At 37.8% G+C, this 23,112-nt stretch overlaps 1 protein-coding gene across 1 annotated transcript; it reads right to left on the minus strand.

Moving 5' to 3' along the window:
* Positions 1-510: 510 nt before the first annotated feature.
* tent4b (terminal nucleotidyltransferase 4B) lies at positions 511-22,701 on the minus strand. Its single transcript, XM_044106510.1, has 12 exons — positions 21,774-22,701; positions 9,872-9,995; positions 7,252-7,298; positions 5,473-5,593; positions 5,139-5,246; positions 4,841-4,969; positions 4,528-4,738; positions 4,317-4,443; positions 4,072-4,175; positions 3,788-3,984; positions 3,407-3,553; positions 511-2,048 (listed from the first exon to the last, which is right to left on the minus strand). The coding sequence occupies exons 1-12, from the start codon at positions 22,334-22,336 to the stop codon at positions 1,890-1,892; spliced, it is 2,037 nt and encodes a 678-aa protein (XP_043962445.1). The 5' UTR covers positions 22,337-22,701; the 3' UTR covers positions 511-1,889.
* Positions 22,702-23,112: the final 411 nt, after the last annotated feature.

Raw genomic sequence — 23,112 nt, forward strand, 5'->3', positions numbered from 1 at the left:
TGGTTGGTGAGGAGGGGTGGAACTGTTTGTCTTTTATCTTTTTAACACAAATTCGAATGGGCAGTAAGGAGACTTGTATGTGCTTTTGTTTGTCTAGGCATGCAAAATAGTAGAGAATAAAAGGTGATGCTTATTGCTGGTTATTTAAATTTAAGGGTAATTTCAGGGTGAGAATAAGAGACTGAGCTGTGCTTTGGTGTGTCACTCCCTCCAAGCAAGTACTCAGCTTAAAAGGGGAGTTTGTGTGTGCAGCTGCCCAATCAGTGGGGATATGAGCATTTAAAGAACCAATAACAAAAAGTGATAGTTAAATAAACTACTCAAATGCAGTATACAAGCCAAAAGTGTATAGATTAAGACTTAGAGCTCTAACTCCATCTACAGGTTAATTTTTGTACTGCAGCAACAGAACAGAAGGAATTGACATTTTGTAAAGTGTTTGCAGCCATGACATTTTAAAAATTTGAACAAAAATCAACAAACAAAAGGCAAAAAGCTCCCTTTTTAGTCTAGATAGACCAGCCACAAATTAAAAGAAATTTCTCAATATATGACCTACAAAATGGTCTCTTCAATTATCAAAAGAAACTTGGTCACTCAACAGTCAGTGGAAAAAGAAAAACGAGTCTAGCAGAAACAATAAAAGGTGATATTTTACTGTACCTGAATGCTTGTTCCTACCCCACCCCACCTTCCCATGACATATTCTATTTCAAAAATAGGACTTGAAGCTATGGGCTCTAATGTTAATAATACGTTTATCCATACTATGTTCATGTAATTAATAAAAAAATAAATACATTTAACGAATACAAACGATTCTGTAATAGGTAGATTACCAAATAAACTGATTATCCCCACCCCCCATAGTTTAACTGTTGACACATTTCAAGTTTAGGATTTTTCATAAAACCATTATCACCACAAATATATATTTAAATCTGCAGTTTTAAAGCCTTTACACTGGTGTGGTAGTGCTACTGAGCTTGATGCGACAGAGCTCCTTTCTGTCATCTATGGAGACATAGTCTAAGCTCTCGCTCTCTCAAGGCTAAATATTAACACAGTAGCACAATCATAGACAGGGACCAGGAGTAAAAATGGATGCTGATGATTTCCGTTGGCAATGGGATCCAAACCACCCGTTGGCTTTAGCCAAACAGGAACAGGAATAAGATGTGCATGTTTGTGACTTCAATCAGGAAATCTTGTAAAAACATTGTATGAAACTTGTTAACTTTTTTTTTTTTTTTTTGCATATGCTTGTTTTTGTACAAATTTTTGTACAATCTGTTTGGACATAACAAAACAGATTAATCCAACAGTAGAATCCCAACAGAAAAAAATCTCATGCATAAGTTATTTCCCACTCTTACTGATTGATTTGTAAGCGAACAGCTTTAAAAGAAAATCCGTGTATGTTTGTTTTTCAGCATTATATTTTTGTACATTTTGCAATTTCTAATTTTTTTTAAACATTTTTGCACAATAGTTTTGATCCTTTTTTTTTTCCCAGCCGGGAGTTCCAGATGTTGCTCCAGTCGAGTTTCCAGACATCCAACCTGTTCGATCCTCGACAGAAGGAGGCACAAGAGGCTGGCTGTGGGAAGGAATAACTACTTTGTAAAAGCTGCTGGAAAGCAGATGAGTGTCTGTGATTCAGTTCAGCTCCAAGAAATTAAACCTATGGTCAATAACACTTTTTTTCCTATTTCTGCTAGAAAATACCTGCCACCATAAAAATGGGTGACCGATTCTGCAGAAGTTTTCAAACCAACGACTTCCCCCTCTGGCAGCAGAAGTGGGATAGGATAGTCAGTTGCAGACGGGGATGTGGGAGGGGGAAGGGAGATGGTTGTCGGTGACGACACGGATGAGCAGACAAGCCCCTATCTGCAAAGATCCTCTTGTGTAGAGTCTCGTATGTTTTTCCTCTTCTTGCTGTTCCCTTGGTGGTGTGGCTTGTAACTCTGATGACTTCTGGAGCTGAAGGAGGAGTTCTGCTGGCCTTGGTGGCCGCTCTTGTTGTTGGAACGAGACATCCTGGCCTAGAAAAACCACATAAGACCACAAAGCAACAATCAGATGTTGCAGCAGGACAGGACAGTGGTTTCAAACTCAGTCTGAAAAAGGGTCAAGGACTGAGTCTGTCCTGACCTACAAGGACAAACTGTTAATGGGGGGAGTTTGTCTTTAGCACAGGGGTGCCCAAACCCAAAGTCGGTCCTCGAGGGCTGGCATCTTGTACGTTTTAGTTCTCTCCCTGGTAGTACCAACAACCTTTTCAGCATGTCAGTGTTCTTCTTAGGCCTTCTAATGACCCATCATTTGATCCAGGTGTGATAAACCAGGCATAACTAAAGACAAACTCCTACAACCTTCAAATTTGTTCCTGGTTCAACACATCTGAAACAAATGGCTGAATAATATCCCATTTTATCTCCATGCAGTCAGGTTCTTCACTGTCTGGTTAATGACCTGCTTATTTGATTGAAGGGTGCAAAAAATTAGTCTCAGAAACTCAACAGTTAAACCAGTTGTATCATAGTCTGTGGACACTAAAGGGCTTTCTGATCAGATGTCACAAATTTTTAAAAAATGTTTTTGATTCAGCTTTCCCATGTGACTCATTTTGTATTGAGTAAAAGTTAGCCAATCAGAAATTGTTGCTAGGCAGAATGTGGCAACTCTGGCGTAATCTGCATCCTTATCTGAATACCTTCACTCTTAAACTAAATAACAGTAAAAATGCATAAATGCTCTAAGCCAGTCATATTCTGATTTATAGTCAACTGGTTCTCAAGATTTATTTTAGCTAACCGTGTGGCAGTTTTCATAGCTGACAAATTGTAAAACAGTGGGAGTACTGGAAATTTTCCAATTCACAAGATGAGTAAATCCTAAAAATGTTCAGGTAACGCTGAAAAGACGTTGAGAAGCTAAGATAACTAGCTACCGCTGCAAAGAATGGTAGACACTGAAAGCAACAATCACAACATCACTGTAGATGTGGATAGATCATTAACAGATTCATTCATATCAATATGAATTGGGTTTTACCTGAGCATCTAAGGTGAGTAAAAAGTCCATTTGTGTTTTTTTTAGCTGCTGAACTACAGAAATGTAGTCTCACTGCTACGTAACCCAAATGCTTAAGATACCTTAAGACAAAAATAATCACTGGAAGGATATACCCAGGGCATACCTAAAGACACAGTTTCATTCCACTAACTCACTTGCTAAATCAGTGTCTTAAATAATTTTCCAAAAAGTCAAAAATAGGAATCTTAAAAAAAATAACTAATATTCAAGGAAAAACACACAAAGACCTAAACAAAGCCTGTAGAAATATGGAACTATTCCTCCTGACTCCTTTATAATAACAGAAAATTAAGACTTATCATACCTTTCCTCCTTTGTTGCTTGCAGGTGGAGTGCTGGCAGAGTGGTTCTGTATGCGGTGATTACTGACCACCGTAGACTTTTCTCTGTGTGTGCTAGCATTTCGGACAGGCTGTTGCTTGACTGTCTTGCAAGGAGTACCATCCGAATCCTAAAGGAAACCACCAACAACACAAATCTACATGAAGCATTTCCTTCTTATTGACCTCTTTTGCTTTGTTTTTTTGTCAGTCTTTCAGATCAATGATTTTATATTGGCCCATTTATCTGGATAGCTTTTCCCTCTAATAAATGAAATTATCATCTGAAATCTGTATTTATATTTAATCAAGTTATTTTGCCCATTCTTTTGATTATGTGATATTTAAGTGTGATGGAAACTGACCGCATCGCTGGAGGATGTGGAAGACGGCGACAGCGGGGACGAGGAAGGAGACGAGCCCAGAGACGGAAGTGGAGAAGAAGTGTTGGAAGAGGACTTGCTGTGAGGAGCAGAAGGAAGAACCACAACATCTTCGTCGTCTGGGAAGTTGTTGTTGCACTCGTCAAGCTGTTTGGACTCAAGTAATTTGACGTCATTTCCTATAGAAAACGAGAGGGATGTGTTGTGGCTGCAGCTCATTTCAATGGAGTGATATAACTGTTGCAACAAGTACAACTAATACATACTGTTGAGAGAGCGATCATTCTGAGACTGGCTGTCCCAGTTCTTTCGGATCCATTCTCTGTACTCATCCACTTCCTGAGTCACTCGGATTATCCGGCCAAGTATACTGAGGTTAGGAACAGTGAGAACAACAGTTAATTTCCAAATATAGACTCTTTAAATTAGGACTGCTAAGGGAAACGGCTTCTAAGAATACTTAGGAGTATTCTGTAGTACATGAGTAGCATGTTTGTTGTTAGCACCTTACCTCTCGTTCTCATTGTTGGGGTAATACTTGGCAATGGGTGACACAGCATGGCCGAGGACAACATAGGCATAATCAAACGCCTGCTTCACCTGCATGGCACCATATGAGCTCCGGCCAACATCATTGTCTATTGATAACAAGACGGAGACAACATGTCAATTAGGTAATTCCAACATCCTTCCGTTTCTGTTGTGTTGTTTCCTGTTCCTACCTGGCTGCAGAGGATCCTCAATGTAGAGCATAGAGGGCCTGTATCCATCCATCATGTTTTTCTGAACCTCATCTTTGGCAACATAGCAACCACCGTCTGTTATCCTGATGCCTGTCTTCAGGTAGTTGAAGTTGCGACCATAGAGCTCAAAGAATTCAATTAGCAGAACACCGATGTTTATGTTGGGGCTAGAAACGTCCCTGTTATGAAGCTGAGGAAAAAGCAAAAGCAGGTGAATCAGTGAATATTCAGAGAGACTAAAGAGAGGATTATGAACACGAGGAATGAAAATCCCTAGATTTGCAAAACAAACCTGCAGGAAGCTAACAGCCATGAGGAAGAGACTGTAGGAACCAATTCCACCAGTAAAAACCTCATTGAGGTCTCTCTGAAGTAGAAACTGCTTCAGCACAAGGACTAAGTAAGGCAGGACAGGATATTTCTGCAGGTGAAAAAATAAACAAAGAAACCAAAAGACAGAATAATTTTAAACTCCTACTATGTCTCCTGTGATAAAAGTGATAAAAATCCTGCCAATGTCTCCACAGTTGTATGAGTGAATCCAGGAGCAGTGTAACAGCAGAGCAAAGCGCCTACGCTGCAGATTTTACCTCCTTAAATTCCTTGATGAGCCGCGCAGCTTTAACCCCTCCGTTCACGTTAAAACTGATGTCCACTTTGACCTCAGTAAAGGAATCAGTAAGTTTGATGATGGGAACCTAAAAAACAGACAAAAAAATAACTCACGATGAAAGACAGTGGAAAAATGTTTACGTTAGATCTAGATTAAGGTGACTCATGAAAACGTAAGTAAAATTGGAACCCATTCTAAAACAAATGAAGCAAAACACGCCAAATTTTTGTCAAAAAAAGTACCATGTAAACTACAGGATTACACTGGTTTTTTGTTGTTGTTTTTTTTTTTTTGGAAGAGTGAAATGTTACCGTTGCTTTATCCAAAACTTTGATGGAGTTCTCATCTGCCACATTGTTTTTTCGCAGTTCATCCTCCAGGGTCCAAAGAGGCAGCGTGTCCCACTTCCCAAAAACCACCAGATCAATATCACTGTAGGGAAAGAAAGAGTAAATCAAGTTTATTTTAGCAAACAGAAGATATAAAAAGATCATAAAGTAGTCTTCTCTGATACTACAGATGCATTGATCAGATTATTCCTGATTTATGCTTTGCTTTTGAGGTCTCTCTTGCATGAACTTCAAGTGAGTCTGATCTTTTATTTTAAGGAATGAAATAAATATACTAAATGATCTCCGATAGAGGGACATCCAACAGTAAATAAAGGAATCATAAGATCAGTCCATTTAAGCTTTATCTGATTTGCTATTTAAAAAGCACATTAAAGTACATGCAGCTAGTTAATGAGTGTACAGACTGGAAACAGTGGGAGAATTTAGTTGTTATGTATTTAATGAATCTGCAGTTCACCGATCAAAGCCAAAGATGGGGAAAGCACTTTCCATGTTTGATTATGATCTCTGACTGATGCATTGGTCCTGAAACTCTAAAAAAAATACATAAACTGAGAACCCTCTCTGCTATGAAGAAATTAAGGTAAAAAAAAAAGAAAGAAGTCTTATAAAAAATAAAACTCATTATATAAAGTCATACCTTTTAATAGATTTAACAAGTATACATATTCCTCAATTTGCTTCTGCCTGACACTTTAAATATCTCCTGCGAACTACAGTTGTTATAAGTGAAGGTTTGGTTCCCCCTTGTGGAAAAAATTTGCAACTTCCTTCTGTAGCTACTAGTGAAATCTGTCAGCATCTGCAAAATTAAAAGCAAAACTGTTTGTCAAAGCTATGATTCTTAACACACCTAGTCAGGATAAATAAGAGCCAAACAGAAAGACAGATATGTTTCAATAAAAGTAATAAAGGATCTGTATTTTGATACCATTAAATAAACGTGTAAAATATTTGCAATAGAACAACAAAATTGCTTAAACCTACTACATAATTAACCTGCCACGGATCCACAGATTCCACATAAATAACTGTGGATGAAGAGGGGAGCGATTATTGTCTTCTAGTAGTCTCTTACCAGCAGAGGCCACTCTAGGAATATATTTTGTTTTAAATCAGAAACAGTAGCACATGCAGGAAGGCAGTAGAAAATTATAGTATATTTTTGCCAAGTTATTCTAGGTAAGTACAAAATAAATATTTTTAAACTAAACCTACGTGTTCATTTGACATGTTCAACCATCAGAATATTCACTAACCTTTGAGCAAATGCCCTAACACCCAGCTTTCCCCCTGCTTGCAGAAGTGCAAGACATTGAGATTATGCACTCATCAAAATGATCCGCAAAAGACCGTTGATGAATGCATGTGTCTTTAGTGATATATCAGGCTGCGATCAAGTCAGGAGCAGCTGATTTAGCCACATTTTGCTCAGAAAATGGAAAAAAAAAGAAAAAAAAAGAGCAAGGCCATGGAACTGATGCAGACGTAAAGACATGAATGAGGAAAAAGTGAGATGCATTCTGTGAACAATCCTTCCAGTTTTAAAGTTCAACTAAAAATATGCTGCAGCTATCAACTTCAGCTCACATTCTCATTATAACCTCTGACCCTGTTTGTTATTACAGAAGTTAATTCTTTGAGACACAACACTGATTTGGTTAAAAGTCAACGACAAGTCTCAGCTTTGGAAGGGTGTGTGTGAGAAGAATTTGCATAAATTTGACTCTAGCTTACCTTGTTGGCAGGTAAAGGCCAGTGCTGAAACTTCCAAACACTTGGACCTAAAGAAAAAAAAAAAAAAAAAGCATTATATGTAGACAATATTTGTTTTTAATAAGGACAGTATCATTTCACATAAAATACAGTTTGATATATTTTTCTACAGTTTCTATTAGGTCTTTCTAATAAGCTAAAATATGACACGAATCTGAACTAAAGGGAAAAGCAAAACCTCTGCTCCCGTCTACCAAAACCTGATTTTCAAAAGGTATAAAAACTGCTGAGGGAAAAAAGGAAATAAAGATTTAAGAAATATTTAATGTAAAAAATATACAGCATAATCTGTTTTGTATCTTTTTTTCTTATAACCAAAATTATCAGTATGTTTTACCACAAAAACAATCCACTAATCTCTCAATGTGCAAGCTACTGGGAGGACAAAAATATTCTTGGTTCCTTTGAAACACCCATGTCGCAGAGCACAAATAGACCTAAGCCTTGACCCTACTCCCCTAAACCTCTTCTCCACATCACCACATACTAGCAAACGCTAGTAAACAGCTCAGTCACATGTAAAGACCCTAAGCTGATTGTGAATGAAACTGAGTCCAGCAGCCTTCCATGAACTATGACGTAACTGCGCATGGTGACAAAGGTTAGCCGTGTTGTGTCTCGTCTCTAACCGACGGTCATTCAGTACCAGGTCTAGGGCAACCTTTTCCAACCCAGCTGTAATGCATCAGAGCGTATTGAACACAACTCAGATATAATCTTTCACCAACAACAACTGCTTTCATATTTTGCCACAGCCACCCAGTTTTAGGTAAGAAGAGGTTTAACATAATCCATATTTAATCCAAGAATGTAGTAGAAAATAAAAGTCTATATGGCTTACACTATTCCCCCTTTTTGATTCCAGAACTTCTGCCTGACTAAAACGTTGAAATTCAGTTGGAATGGAAGTTTGTTTGCACTGCATGATTTTCTGCAATGGTCTAATTTGTTGTAAAATTCCTGCAAGAGTTTTGCTTTGCGTTTCTATCATATGACCAGGTTACGAATTCAAACATGGATATCTAGCAAACAGAACCAGAACCAGCTGCCTTCCTGTCTCAGTGACCTTTTGGTTTAACAATAAGTTGTTGTGCTGAGATCTCCCCATCAGACAAGTCAAGAAATGGGAATGTGGAATCATTAAGCTGGTCCTGGAGTGAGCCAGCACACATTTCTGAGCCTCTTTTTCTGTTTCTTCTGGGCAGGGTCTGGTTTGTGAAGCCAATGGTTCTGAAACTTTGAATTTCTTATTTTTATCTCTCCTCTCAAATTAGCCCTTAAAAGTAAATTTTCTTAAACTCCAAATCTTTTTAACAAAAGTTCTACTTATTCAGCTTAGAATGTATTTCAAATGTTCAATTTCTTGTTTTAGAACTTCCCCTCTCCGTCACAATACAATGGCACAGTTTTTGTTCTCTTCATGATGCATTTTTTGCAACTTACGCTCCAGAATAACCTGTAGTCCCGAAACTACAGTAATCCTTCAGGTAAATTTATCGTATCAATTATTATTCATTGTGATAAAATTTCTTATAAGAACTTGATTTATTGTTATCACAATAAATTCCAATTTATGATTTTTTAATTATTAAAACTGAAACAGTTTGTATAGTCTGCATTGTTAATTTAGCAATATTTCTCCATTGTTTGTTTACTGAAAGAGTACTGATAGATACAAATAAAATTTTAAATGCAGTAAATGTGCCCATTTTAGTGACACAAATCACTTCTTTTGTGACTGGTGTCCTAAACCAACTTATTATAAATAGGTGTTTTTTGGTAACACTATTTGTGCTTGTGGGCCTTTGATTGCTGTGTCATACAGTCACAGCCATACAATTACCTAAAGAAATATTCAATAATTCTTATCGCCACTTTTATTGCTATCACAATAGTACCACAAAATATCCTGAAATAACTTTAAGTCCATATTCTCCACCCCTAATTTGCATTAGTAGAGCTAACGTATCTTATCATTGCTATACCACACTCAGCAGTTTATGCAGTCAGTTTGCAAAATGAATAGCAGACATGTTTGTAAACAAGTTCATTTTTTAACTGCCGGTGTCGTCATGAACTAATTGGATAACATGTTAGCGTTTTCAGGGCGACAGTTAAGAGTTAAGCAAGCACTGTGAAAACTGGACAGCCACATTTGCCGCTGCTCCCAGTGATGAGAAATCAACACAGACACAAAGCTGTCCAAGACTGGAAGAGTACTGCACTTCCTATTTTAGGCCCAGAGCAGACACACTTAGAAACCTGCTGCTCTATCAGCAAGATCAAAGTCAGTAAATGCAATAATGCCTGAGGTGGTACTGATAGCTTGAGCCAAACAGAACTGTGGTGCAGAGAGATAAAGAGTCAGAGGACATTTGTTGCTAGTGGCCTGATAGCACATTCAACCTGACAGCACTGTAGGATGTTGTAATTGAGAGTTGTGTTGTCAACTTGTGCAGCCTGGGCAATGTACTTAACTGTATCAGTGCTAATAAGTTACCAATGGTTCAAACTGTTCACTTTATTCCTTTGATGCAAGCAGGTGAGGGTGATTGTCGCATAAAAAAATGGGGAGGTTTACCTCAGCACTGGGCCAAAGGTTCTTGATGACTCCCTTTATTCTGTCCACAACCTCTAATCTCATCTTTTCCTCCTCTGGACGTGGGGAGATGTACTCGTAGAAATCCTTGATTTCCTCGTGCAAGCTGCAAAACGCAGAGGAAAAGGAAGTACACTTTAGTGACAGAAGAGGAGGCAGGTGAAAACAGACGCACATTAGAGGAACAGTCATGAGTTCACAGTTCGAAACACAAAACGGGAACTTTAAATGTTTGGCAATAACAGATGCAGCACCGCTCAAAATGAGACACTGATTTAAGCTGATGCAACTGGAGCTGCCTTCCTGTGTTTCACAGAAATTGTGCTCTCCTTTTCTGAGCCCCTCACAGAGAGTGGGTGCTAAGAGTCAGACACCGAGTGATCCTGACAAAGTCAAGTTAATTGCTGATGTTAACAATAATAATTTGTCAACTTAAGCATGTATAGTATATAGTTTTTGAGTTTATTTTTTACATTTTAAACCAAAGTTACAACTGTTTTTTTATCAAACTGCATAGTGTTCTACCGACACCATGCAGCGGTACAGTGGGTGTCTGCCAGTATTGCTACTTTGGATGTAAATAGGGCTTTGGATGTTCTGTAAGGATTTGTTAAATCAGCACAGCAACACAAGCACAATGTATGATGGACATCCAAAGAGACAGCGCAGGACTGAAATCAGGAGTATTTTTGTCCATTTCCAATTCAAGTTTATCATATTTGGTATTCTGAAGACTTTGGACTTTTTATTTTCAATCTGGTTTATAATAACTGTGACCATTTTATTTCTTCATGGGGACAATAAGTAAATTACACAAGTAAAAGCCAATATAAAATAAATTTCCCTTTCTGTAAAAAAGGGAAGTTTTTCTTACAAAAAGAAAAAAAATCAAAAACAAACAAGTTGTTTCTTTTACTTGATTATCCAAAATTAAAGAAAACCCCTACTCTGGAAAAAAAAATAAAGTGCCTCTATGATATATTTTTAAAAAATTAAGAAGATTTATGAAATCCATGAAACCAGTTCACTTATTTCCTAGAAAAATAGCTTTTCCAATAAACACTTGTTTAAATTAGCTTCACTGACAGAATAACAAGTTAATATTACAGAAAATAAGAATGCTTTTGTACCAGACAGCGGCTCTCCTTAGGGAACAGGAAACAAAGACCTCTCTTGTACAAAGACATTTGTGCAATTCTGAAAAAAGAACCAGGCTAACCCAAAACAAAAAAGGACCCATACTGTGTCCTCATGTAATGTCAACACGAATCTGGACCCGAGAGACGAAAGCAACAGAAGGGTTCCACATTTGTCCTTGGGATGGGTCGCTGTGCCCACATGCACTGACCTTTTCACTGAGCAGTTTTGGCTACATGCTCATGGATGCAGGGACAAGCCTGTGTGGGCGGTCAAACAAGAACACAAACAGCCATAAGGACTAAAAAACAGGCTCGTTACGCCTTCTAAATATGCCAGACATGTTGCTGGTGTGAGTGAAATAAGGACACAGAAGCTATGTATACCACAGAGTTGGACATGTCAAATACCTATGAAGCTATAAACACAAATTGTTTGGATTATAACCCTAAGAGCACTGTGCATTTTGCTCCCTAGGAGTTTTCTCACAGGCTTTTTCTGCTCCTATGGTTAGCTAAATAGAACTTAAGTAAAACATTTTGGTGGAAAAATTCATAAGACTTCAAACTAATACACAACTATGATGTAATACAACAGCAAAATTAAACAGGCTTCTAGTTAAAACTAACATGCATTGATAACCATGAGTGTGTTGCTTTTATAGATGTTTACCTTGCTATTATGAGAGGCCAGAGAGTGTTACAGCCTGAAAAATTAATCAGATACTTCATTTGTCATTCAGCACTTTGCCTTTACCTCTCAATCTTTCCAGGTGATATGCAACAAACAAGTGAACTCAATGACGAGTCGACTCATAAACATTACACATGCATGATTTAGCCTACGAGGCCTGGAGCAATACACAAGTTAGAACATTTGAGAACAACAATCTCTAACTTACTCTAAAAATGTAATTTAAAAAAACAGCACAGTCTAAGTAAGTGAGTTTTTATTCTGTATGGAATATGAAAAACAGTTTTGATTTTAATTTAAAAGAAAACTGAATTATACAGTTTAACTTTGTTTACAAGATTTAGTCATCAGATAGATGGCCTGTTTTTATGTTCTAGATTTGGCTCAAAGGATGCAAAACTGACCTGCAAGGCTTTTAGGTTTACCAAACATTAGTTAAAATATCATATGAAACCATTTCAAAACATGACAACAAATCAACAGTGACAAGAGATAATTTAGTGGTTTTATCATGGAACAGTTCCATCCTGTTACTTCTGACTCCAACAAAACTTTTAGCTTTAAAGATGCTTTTTTTCCTCAATGAACACTGCAGACTCTAGCCCCCATTATACACACACACACACGCACACACACACACACACACACACACAGTGGTCTCATTTCAGAGTAAAAGAAACCTAGCATCTGATATCTACATTGCAAAAGTATTTGCTCTTAGAAGTTGGTTGATTATTTTTTTGCCTTTACAACATCTGCAAATTTAATGTGCTGCATTTGAGCTAGAATATTTAGATGCTATATAGATTCACTGGCCACTTGATCAGATACATGAAGGGCCAGTTACATGGCAGCATCTCAATGCGTTCAGGCATCCAGACAACTTGTCAATGTATATAAAACATAAAAAAAAACGTTATCTGCAAATTCAAACAGGTTAGGTTAACACCTGACTTTCCTAAGTCGCTACTGCCAAGCTGTCAACCTTTCAGCTTAAGTGGGAGCGTCAGGGTGTGACCACAATCCCTGATGTTAAAAATGTGACATGCTTTTATTATACAACAATTATGCAGCAACAGGTTCTTCTTATCTTTATTACTTGTTAACAGAGGGCTGCGTTCTGTCTGAGCTCCAAGCAGCTCAGAATAAAGCTGGGAGACTCGCACTGACCTGCCTGTTCATTGTGATTCAGAGCAGAGGGAGAGTGCATGCCAACTTCTCATGGCTCGGAGCAAAGAATGGTTTCACAAGCAATCTGCTTGGTTAGTTCAAAACAGGCAAAATATCTGTAGACCAATCAAATACTAATTTTACCATTCTGTGAGCAATGAAACATGAGGCTACCTAGTCTTACAAATGACCAGAGAAAACTTTTAATGCATCTTAAATAAAAAATGTAATGTAAACAATTTTAAAATATAAAAACTATGTTTTTTGTTGTTTAAACTCAGAGGATTTATGTGTATTATTTAAAATGTTTTGTTTGGACCGCAGACAGTCTAAGCGAGGAAGGGAGGGAGTTCCACAATCAGTAGGTTTCATTTCACAGGAAACAGGCAACGACAGCTCCCTTGTCCTCATGTAATAAGAGCAACCCATGCTCCACCTTCACAGATCACATTACATCGTAGCTGTGAAGCCTGCCTTCGGCGCACTCTTTATCTGTCAATCCCATACTGCTGTAGTAAAGTTACGTGATCTTTAGTAAGAGCCGTTTAAAACCTTACAGAAGCAGAAGGAAAACATTTTCACTGCACATCTATTACAACACTGCACTTCAGACAATCTGCTCATGATTTTAAAAAATGAATAAAAACGAGATTATGGTGTGGTATTCCATTTGCAAATTAAAAAGAAAGAAATCTAAGAAACATACTGAACTGAATAGTGTAGCCTCTTCTGTAATCATAGAGCAAAAAACAAAGATGCAGCATCATTTTTGATGTTCACTTTAACCTGATTATGTTTTGAGCAGGAAGGTAGCATGCCACGAGTTCTCCATAGTCTTAAAACACAACAGTAGTACCCATCATTGTGAAGTATGATGCGCAATCCTGACAGTTCTGAAGTAAAAAGGAAGTCTTTTGTTGGTGATGGTTGGCTGATGAAAGCAGCCTAGCAGTCTGACCGACAACACTTGGTTGGTAAGGCGTCAAAGGAGCATTTGTTTGGCAACATGCTGAGTACTCAGGAAAGAGAAGAGATGTTTCCAGAGATATGAATAATTTGTATGCTGTGAGAACAGAGACTGAATAAACATTACTATGCCAATCTTAGCATCTGCTTCAGAGGTTCCTGCTAGAAGCTAAACTAAAAGCTCTTTTACCATTTAGTTCCAATTGGCTTAAAAATCTAAAATACTTAAACCGATCACACTGCTACAAGGTAATTCTACACCGAATGTTGAGTCTTTTAAACATTGGTGAATTCACAGAAAAGGGGATCTTTACCATGCTTTTTTGCCACCTTAAATGTAGACAAGTATTAGTCAAACATGGACTGGAAAACCCTGCACAGATTACAGAATCGTTGAAAAATTAAACATATCTTATATATGGATGGATTTGATCTCAAATCTTCCTTTCAGATGGTTTCCTTAAATTTACTCTGATTTGATAGCCTTCTACAAACTAACTAGCTAATTTTTGCCTTAAAATGGTTCTAGAAAACCCAAATCAACTCTTTTTGCTTAGTGGTTTCTGCATAATCAAAACAAACTATCACATCTACTCTTGGTTTAAAGTGTATGAACAACCCTGCAAACTAGTCCTTGGAACAGTAATACAGCACATACTGATAACAGGTCACTAAAACTAATACACAACTGGGATATTTACCACTACATTTCATTCTGAAACAGCTGGAATTAGATAGCCTGATCTGGTTAGTTTTATTTCTATAAATAAATTGAGCTAAACTTCAAGCAAGTTGTTTCTTGACCAGAGACAAATGACAACCTGTTTGGCACTCAGTAGTGTTAAGATTTAAAATTGAACTACAGATCATGACTGGTGGAAACCTGACGAACAATCCTGTGCAAAAAAACAAAACAAGTTAGCAGGACATTCAACATTCCTGCTTTGCTTTTGTATGAAAACCATGCAATACCTTGTCTGGAAGGCTAATTAGTTGTTTGAATCGTTCAAAGGCATCAGAAAGGTTGGGTAAAATGTGAGGTAAATGAATTAAGAAAGAAGGAAGAAAAGCTGCCTCAAACTTTGAAAAAACAAATAAGCTAAAGGCCAAACATATAGCAGGTTGGGCAGTGCGGCAACGCCTCAGAAATGTGAGCCTTTTGTTAAGTAGAAATAGACTCATGAACAGCTAATGTTCTTAAAATCCTTTGGCACTCTATATCCATTTTCTCTAGCATCACTTGTCAATTTAAAATGCATTATATAAACTAAGAAGTAATACTTATCTACAAAGAAACACCTAATAAATATAACTACTCTAGCTGTAGTTACCCAAGTTGCCATTTACTCAAACTAGCATTAAAAAATTAGGTGTTGGCACCTAGAAAGTGTACTGACATCATGACCCTATTTTCACAAAGGCTTACATTTTTAGGCATTGCCAAACTCTACAACAAAGCTGTTATGTGACACTGCTGTACCTATTGAACTTCCAACACACACCAGCAGCTTTGAACTGCCAGGGTTGCCGTGCATTAAATACTGGTTCACAAAATGCGGACAACCCCAAACAAAAGCAGAGGCGTCAGTACCGTACAGATGACACATTCATTAATTTTTTATCTATCAACGATCAGGGATGCCAACTGTTGGATCAAAGAGCCGAACAGCTCTGATTACACAGAAGAACACATGCTGATGAATGTTGGTGACAGAGGTGGTTGTGTTGTGAGTGGAGCAGCAGGCTAATCTTAGTCTTGAAATGAGACAACAAATAACAGGCTGACAAAAGCACTAGCAAAGCATTTCACATTAAGCTGAAACGGCTTCAGCATCTTCCCGAAAGTTAAATCCACACAGAGGGTTAGGAATGACCCGCTAATCTTCTGACTGAAGACGTCCATGTTACCAATTGAGGCTCAGAAACTCCACAGTGAAACAATGAAGGCAAAACTGATGGCAACTTTTTCAGTTCTGCTTTTAGAGCCAAACTGGGAAATGTTTTCCCAAGCCCCGCCTTGTTAAAAATACAGTCTCCTTAAAGTACTGGACGTAGATAAGGGAACATAAATATTTTGATTGTAATTTCCTGAGCAGAAACAATAATAAAGTCAGGAAAAGTCTGAACAGATTTAGAACATTTTAAGGCCAGAAAATGAGTTGATTCTACATTAAAGTGTTTTATGACTTTTTAATACCTCACAGAAACCCTGAAACAAAAAAAAAGAAAAAAAAATCCACCTTTTGGCTTTATTTCAGATGTAGCAACCTGAAAATATGGCACCTACAGAGCAGTGAAAAGTCAGAGCTATATCAATAATTACAATAAATGTCTTCTTGGGTACAATATTTGGAATACTCCAATATTTCAGGTGCCATGCATTTGATCTCTGCCTGCTAGGGCTGCAACTAATTATTATTTTAGCCATCAATTAGTCTATTGAGTTCTTGCAATATCACATTTGCAAGAACTCAGTTCTGATGTTCCAACATTTTCTGAACACCAGATAGCGAGTAAGGAAACACAGGAGGGCCTAACAGATGTTAAATACTGCAGCCGCTGTGTCAAGCACGTTTTTAATAAAACAGCTTTAAGCAGAGGTGTTGTCTGCTGGGTGTCATAAATCTCCAAAAAAGCAGCAATAACAAGACAATAAAAACCCTGCTCTGGGGCATTTCATCGCTGAACAATTAACCACACGTTTCACTACATTTGAAGTAAACTTCTCTTGTATCATTCTAAACCTGTTTGCAAATTTAAGAAGAACTATAATTATTCATTAAATAAAAGTTTATAAATTGGATAAATCAGAGGGACATTTTGTTTCATCTTTACAATCAGACACACTAAATTAAAAAAACGTGATCAGCAAGAAAAAAAGGAGGACACAGCTCTCTCAGGATAGAGACTTGCTGTGTCCATATAAAGAATCTAAACAAAACCCCAATCACAGTCTAGAAAATTAGGTGGAAGCCCTCCCTTCAAGCTCCAAATGTGATTGGTCAAAAGAGGAAGAGGGAGCGAAGGTTTGTCTCTCGAGAGGGTTGGCTTTGTTCAGAGGAAGTGGAGCTGTGTGGAGCATGCAAACACTGATCCATTGCCATCATGAATCAGGCTGCTTACTTGGACCTTCCCAGTTCCAGAAAGTCTGGCAGAGTGTCAAACACAAATAAGCTAATGCCTCTGCCTCGCTAGCAAAGCCACATGGCCAAATATAGAGTACAAACTGTCCTGCTGAAGTGCATTTTAACTTACTCCCATGTCACCCTTTTGGTTCCTGTAAATAGCAAACTCAGTCATGTATGAATGAAATTTTTGTTCATTTTATTTGCATTTACTCCAACCCAAAACAGCTCAACTCCACGGTCTTGTGTTCTGCTTGGGAAAATGCTATATTTATATTTTATATTAAATACAAGGTTCAGATTGAGCTAAAAATAATTGGAAACAAGACACTTTCATTTATGCCTTGTGCCATTTTGTGGCAAACCACCGAAGGACATTGGTAGGCCAGGTTTGTGGTTCATCTGCTAACACCTTGTAGCTAAAATGTTACATCTGAAGTAGCAAAATTGTCATTTGTCTGTAGCTATTTTCTTCATTCATCTAAAAATGTTTTGTAACTGTTCATCCCAACTGTTGGAAGTTCTTTCATATCATTACCGAAAAAGGTGTCACTTCTAACCCTGGAAAGTTAGTTTTTACATTCACATACATGTTGTATGTCATCACTAGTTCATTTTAAAATAATGTGGCCATGTCTCAGACTGTGTTGACATCATGATTTGCCCGAGTACTGAAGGCTATCAGTGGTGGCTGAGTATGATCCCAGATGTTAGCTTAAGATTCTGGTATTAGCAGAGCTTATCAGTAAAGAATGTCCTTATGCAAACAAAACTCCCATATTACTATAAATGAGGATCAGCCAAAGGCTGAACTCTACACTCTTGTGTTCTGCCTGTCTCCACATGTTTAACCGTGAGGAAGAGGAGAGAAAAATGTTTATTTCAGAGCCGCACCCATGAAAATCTTCTACACAGTTATAATACTATAAACAACTAAGTTAATAAACACAGCAAAACGTTATGCTAAAAGTCATCCAGAATGATAAAAGTATATTATAAAAGATCTGTTGCAACAAAAATTAAGCATAAATAAAATGTTCACGTTATTAATCACAGACTACAACTTTACATTAAGTCTTTCTTTTGTTAAAAGCCACACTTTAAAGTTCCTTGAAGGTTTGTTTGATCTAGAGCAATAAGCTTGTATTACTATCCAAGATTTAATAAATATATTAAGAAGTTGAAGAAGCAGCCTTTTTAAAATGTTTTGAAGCAGCAGTAAGTTTGAGAGGTAGAAGTACACACTCTCTAAGCTCAGAAAGAAGTTCCTCAAACCTGAAAGTTTTCACCACTTCAGCAATCCAAGTTCATAGAAAATACATATTTGTATGCATAACTGTTTTATATTTGCATATGTAAAAAAAATAATTTTGTTTTAAACAGGAATGCACTAATATGCAAATTTGGGTCGATTCAATGCTGCTGTTGAATCCAATTTTAATGCTGTAGTTGTGGGCGATATACCCCATAGTCTTGTGCTGAATCACAATCACTTGACCAAACAAAAGCCGCATGACCAGCTCCATCCAAAACAGCTACAAGATGGAAATAAATATCAGCGGGTAACATCAGCTCAGTTTTATTTAATGGACTGTTACAGATATGTTAAAAAATGACAAACATAGGCTAATATGGATGTTGAAGGTGATATATTGTCCATCCCTAGGTTTAAAAGAAAAATAGGATTGCAAGATATTAGAAAATGTGATATTGCAAAAAAACTTGTGATTGTCACATAATCACAAGTTATAAGAAGTCTACACTTCCATTACTCCCATTCTATTCTTTTAATGGATACATTCAATGCTCTTGCTTCTTGGCCACTCTGACCTGTCAGATGTGGGCATCCACCCCATGGACCTTACCAAGCTCCGCCCACAACCGACCCACGTGACCGCAAGTCTCACAAGCAAAGCCTCGTAGCGCATTGTTTCTATGTAAACATGACTCCATTAGTGCATCATTTCTACCTGATTTTCACAATATATCAGCTACTACAATGGACAGAGGAAATAACAAGTTCATGTCATCATCTGGGAGGAGGTTACTGGTTTCTCAGTCACAAGCTGGTTGCAAATCTGAGGCCAGCAGGTGTCAGTCGGTCAGTTATAGTAGATCTGAAATTTGGTTTGATGACCTCAATATGAGAAGCTACAGACTGATAAGAGGAACCAAAGAGCTCTGTTACGGTAAAGAAGCCATTTGTTTGTTAAAATTTTATGAAATCTATTTGTTCTTTTTGATGTTTGTTATGAATGACGTATAATCACAAACAAACAGGGTAATTAGTCCAACGTTTAGAAACTACAGCGGCTGTAATGCGCCACAGCAAAGGTAAACAAAGGTAAAATAACCCGAACAGGTGATCAACTCAAAACCATTCGTACTTTTTTAGTCTGTCTCTCTTTATAGTTTAAGCACACCTGTTACCGTATCAACCGCCTACGTTAAAAACATAACATCCAGTCCGTTACGATATCAAGTTTCCAGGCTTGATATTTATTTCTGGATTATTAATCAGCGCTTCCCTGAACACAGCGATGGTTGATTGACCAGCTGTACTTTGTGCTAGAGTGGCTAACACGAGTAACAATTTAGTCCAAAGCGTTTTCTGCTAAAATAAAATCTTTAGTGTGTGTCAGATACAGTACACGTTGCATATTGATCTGTTTAGCTAACGATAGACTGTGTAGCACACAGGCTTCAAGGTGTAGAAGTTGTATCAGAACTGCTATTATGCTGTACTTAGCTAACGAGAAGCTCGTGTTTGTGAGACTGCCACCCACGTGACCACGTAGAATGAGCATCAGCCAATGAAAAGCGGCCCCTCTGGTAAGGTCCATTGAGACTCCATCCAGCAAGTTAATATCCTATTGGCATTCTAAGTGTAAGCTTGTGACACTTGGGAGTTTATAAGCTAACAGTTTCAATGAGTAATTTGCTGTGTTAATATTGTGCACACTGACATTGTGATACATAGTGGAGCTCTATCTGTGAGATTAAATCAGTGGTCTGTGGTGCCTCAACCATTAATAAAGTCCTCCCCTGACCACCTGAAGCATCTCTACAACTTCAGAAAAAAAATTATTTGTTACACTGCATTACACTGCATTTAGTTGTTACTAGCAGTTTGTTACACATATAAGCAGCAGCTTATATCATGTATTCCCATGACTAATATTATTTCTACATCAACAAAAACATACAAAAAATTTAAAATAAAAATTGAACAAGCAGTGAGAGCTTAACTACAGTCAACTGCAGATTCTACTATTCACATTGGTACTAACTAGTTAAAATAACAATACAGATAACACCTGGCCTGGGATCTGTTCCTTTGTTTACTTAAAGATAATTCTTCTATTGTTAGTCTAAATCTTATTAAAACTGTTTCCAAAAAAATCAATTAGATCAGCATTAAATGTGGTGACTTCTAATCATAAAAGTATCTAAAGCCCAACCACAAGTTTTCTCTAAAATACTTCACTACTATGACAATTTAAAGAATTATAATTATCCTCTGCTCCTGTGAATGTGACTTGCTCAGATATAAACATGATTTGTTAGCCATGTTACATCATGTTTTTTTACACAATAAACACTAAGATGTTAGCCTGCAACGGCTAAAGAAACAGAAAATTCTCTAATGTTTCAAGGTCCAAACCAGACTTTTATGTAAAGTCAATTTATGAATGTACAAAAAGGTTTAACCAACACACAACAAGAAAGCAACAAACTGCAATAAACTATAGTACTACAAGCTAAGAAAAGTGGCAATGCCACTGTACTGGAAAATTGTACAACTACTGATGGTGATGCGACTGGAATGCCAAGGCAACGATATTTAATTTTTTTGACCACTGGCAAATATAGACAGAATAAAGTTTGATGGAAATTTTCTAAAAGTATGTAAACAAATTTGTACCTGCAACATTTTGAACATGATTATTGTCACTGTCAACCTTTGATATCCATGGTAGTGTCCATGATGGCTCTGAGGTAATCGGAGTCAAACTTTGGATTAAACATATAAGTCTGAACCCAATAAAACTTGTATGCAACTTGAATCGATGTCTTGATCCATCAAGTCATTTGTCTTGCCATAGTGTTCACTAATGCCACTGCATTCTTGTGTATCTTGTAATGTTAACCCAATTGCATGTAAATCAGAATAAAAAGTTTCTTTTTTTCCTTCAGCAGAGGTTTTTTTTATTTTTTTATTTTGTATGTTTACTGGAAATACATACTTCAAGCAGTAGTGTATGGTATGTGTACTTTTTGGTGAAAAGTTAAGCAACCATGCAATATCTTTAAAGGTTTAATTTTATATGTGGCTTCTTTAAATTTTTAGAAGTGCTATTTTTCGACTTACCTGAAATACACCATTTATGAGAAGCAAATATAACTTAGTTGGAAGCCAGCATTATTTCTAACAGCTGCCTCAACAAGTCACTAACTCAACTTCTGTATGTGGGATTTCCCTTTTAAAGAGTGAATTTCACTATCTCTCATAGTAAGTGCAGCTGAAGATATATAGAGATCTCTTTTTTAAACTTCAACAGAAGTCACTTTTTCACCAGCTAAATAAACTAAAGTTGACCTATTAAGTGGAAGTAAGCCAGTGGGTGGGGTGAGACGAACAACCTCTCCCCTTGTCCTTTAATCGTAAACATTCTACTTTATGCTCTAGCACTAAGCTAACACAATGAAAACTGTTTTGTAGAGCTTCACTTTTAGCAGCAGGTGATCACCTGCTACGCAGCCAAATTAAACTTCAACAGACTCACTCTTACCCCACAACTCCTTCAGAGTAGTTCCTGACTTTCCAAGGCGTGCCCGTGTAACCTTCATATCTTTCCGTGTTAGAGCCGCAACCATTGTTCAAGAGACTGGAATTGAATCCGAAAGTGCTAGCTTTATTGTCTCTCTTTCTTTTGTTGGGGTGTCCGTCCGTGAGTCCCCTCCAAAGCACAGCAACCCCACTGCCCTGCTGCCCCCCTCCACCGACACCGCCCCTCCCCGCGGCTCGGTTGTTGTGGTTGCTGTTGGTGTCCAGTGGTATAAAGTCCCGCTGTTCCGTCATTTCTCCAACCCCCGCTGAGGTAGACATCCCCTGAGTCTTGACGTCTCCACCACCGTTGTGCGAGTCGAGCGTCCCGTTTCTGCAAGTGAGGACGGCTCCCGACGCACCGTTGTTGACGATTGGTTTCAGGCTCGGAGTGCTCTGAGATCCCGTGGAATAGCTGCTATTGACGTGCAAATACCCGAACCCCTGCGTCGTCTCCCAAATCTGCATCCACAGGTTGTTAGCGGGTCCCCGTTGTTCTGGCTGAAACCAGGCGATTCTAGGATCCATCAAACGCCACTGTAGGCAAACCGCCCCCCCACCCCACCCCACCACTGAGCACCGCTCAGCTCGTGTGCAGCTAGCCAGGTCGCTAGCTAACGTTAGCTAGGCTGCTCAGGTTCTCCACTGACCGTTACTTCTAGATTATGGTTAAAAAAGACTACGCGCTTGGGTAATAATGGTATACAGCGAGCGGTCGAACTATTTCATCCGCAGTAACTAAAACGGGAGCCCGAGTCAGGTGATAAAAACAGTATTTGAAGATCAACTTGCTGTTAAAGACGTTAGAAACGTGCGAGGGTTGTCTGTCGAAGAGTCTCTGTGCCTTTCCCCCGATGGCGGAGTCCACATCGGTACTGCGGCTGCGCCGAGCAAGTGAATAGGGGCGGGGATACACCTATTACGCAACAAACAGTTTACGTTTTTATATATATATATTTATTACATAACAATCTCAGATTTCATATTTTTCCTTCTATGTAAATCAAATACGGAAAATAAATTTTTAATTCATATTCCTGTTCATTTAAATCTGACATTTTTTACGATTTTGTTTACACTTAAAAAGTCAAATTGAGGCAGGAAAACGATTTATATGCTGTGAAAAATGTATTAAAAAGAATATAATATCGTGGAAGACATTTTTTCAAGGTATTGAATAAAATTAAAACTCATAATTTCGTTTAACATTACGTAAAACCTATTAAGTTCTTCAATACATGATGCGCATACCATACAGATTACACCTGCAGATGGTCATTGACATTCTTCACATGGAAGGTAAT

The sequence above is a fragment of the Gambusia affinis genome, linkage group LG02 (assembly GCF_019740435.1).
Source record: "Gambusia affinis linkage group LG02, SWU_Gaff_1.0, whole genome shotgun sequence".
In the NCBI taxonomy this organism is placed as follows: domain Eukaryota; kingdom Metazoa; phylum Chordata; class Actinopteri; order Cyprinodontiformes; family Poeciliidae; genus Gambusia; species Gambusia affinis.

What these genes read in the sequence shown, in the direction of transcription:
- tent4b (XM_044106510.1), bottom strand. Translation starts at nt 22,336, where the DNA reads ATGGATCCTAGAATCGCCTGGTTTCAGCCAGAACAACGGGGACCCGCT. An exon ending in TCATCAAGGAATTTAAGGAG is followed by an intron (nt 4,970 to 5,138) that starts GTAAAATCTGCA and finishes TTTCACCTGCAG; the next exon opens with AAATATCCTGTCCTGCCTTA. An exon ending in GAATGATCGCTCTCTCAACA is followed by an intron (nt 3,985 to 4,071) that starts GTATGTATTAGT and finishes CGTTTTCTATAG; the next exon opens with GAAATGACGTCAAATTACTT.